The sequence below is a fragment of the Lactuca virosa genome, chromosome 2 (assembly GCF_052849685.1).
Source record: "Lactuca virosa cultivar CGN04683 chromosome 2, Lactuca_virosa_CGN04683_v6, whole genome shotgun sequence".
Classification (NCBI taxonomy): Eukaryota; Viridiplantae; Streptophyta; class Magnoliopsida; order Asterales; family Asteraceae; genus Lactuca; species Lactuca virosa.
The window spans coordinates 174,278,718-174,279,602 of record NC_136427.1 but is presented as its reverse complement, the minus strand read 5'-3'; the positions used below and the strand labels follow the sequence as shown (position 1 = coordinate 174,279,602).

Genomic DNA, 885 nt, shown 5'->3' with positions numbered 1-885 from the left:
TTAGGCTTAATATTTTATAAATTTTAAGAGCAATAAGTTATGGATTTTGTAGCTAAAGCTTTCATCGTGCCAGAGAATTGATTTAATTCCAAAAAGGAGACAAAACTATCAATTTTCCACAATATTATTCTATCAGATTGCAGCCAGTTGGTGTCTCACATAGATATGCAAAACCATCAAGTTCCTGATCTCAGAAGTCTTCAAGTTGTCCCACACCTGAATGCTTTTCTTTTTTATTATAATATCATTTCTATCATAAATTATAAATAAATAATCCTATCCCATGAAAAATTGCCATGTTTTACGCTTTACCTTTACATGTATTAAGTATTTGAATGGTTAATAAAATGTCTAAAAGATACTATATCACAAAATTAAATAACCTTGCACTCGGGAAATAGAAGAAGAAGAAACAGATGAGAGTAGAATTGTAAAATTACATGATAATACTATAGAATATTTCAACCATTCTTTCATTCTATGCTATAAAAAAAAGTACAAAGCTTATGAATAATCTGTCTTGACATTTGTATCAATAAGGTGTCTATTTCAATTTTAATCTAAATTACTTCTGTTATATATGTAGAATGAATCGATAAATGAAAGCTTCTTTTTCTTTGGCTGAAATTTGTATGAAAAAACCACGATTGAACAAAAATCTGACATCGATGTCAATCTAATGCAACATCATTGACATGTCATCTTCTCATGGTAGGATGACACGTCCATTTTCTGTTACTGTAGACACGACCCCACCTTCTGTTGTACTTTCGTGGGGTTCTTTATCATTTCCATGCTCTAGTTTCTTGATATTAATTTTGAAGGTGGTCACAGGGATAATCGGCTCAGTAGTACTAGTAGCTTTTTTTGACAGAACTGGAATGA

General features: G+C 30.8%; 1 protein-coding gene across 1 annotated transcript in view; it reads right to left on the bottom strand.

Annotated features, from left to right (window-relative positions):
- Positions 1–611: 611 nt before the first annotated feature.
- LOC145156628 (uncharacterized) overlaps positions 612–885 on the bottom strand; it is a 1,112-nt gene continuing 838 nt past the window's right edge. The window contains exon 3 of the mRNA XM_079075922.1: positions 612–885. This exon is cut by the window's right edge and continues 65 nt beyond it. Coding sequence (XP_078932048.1) covers positions 707–885 — 179 coding nt within the window. The 3' untranslated portion in view covers positions 612–706.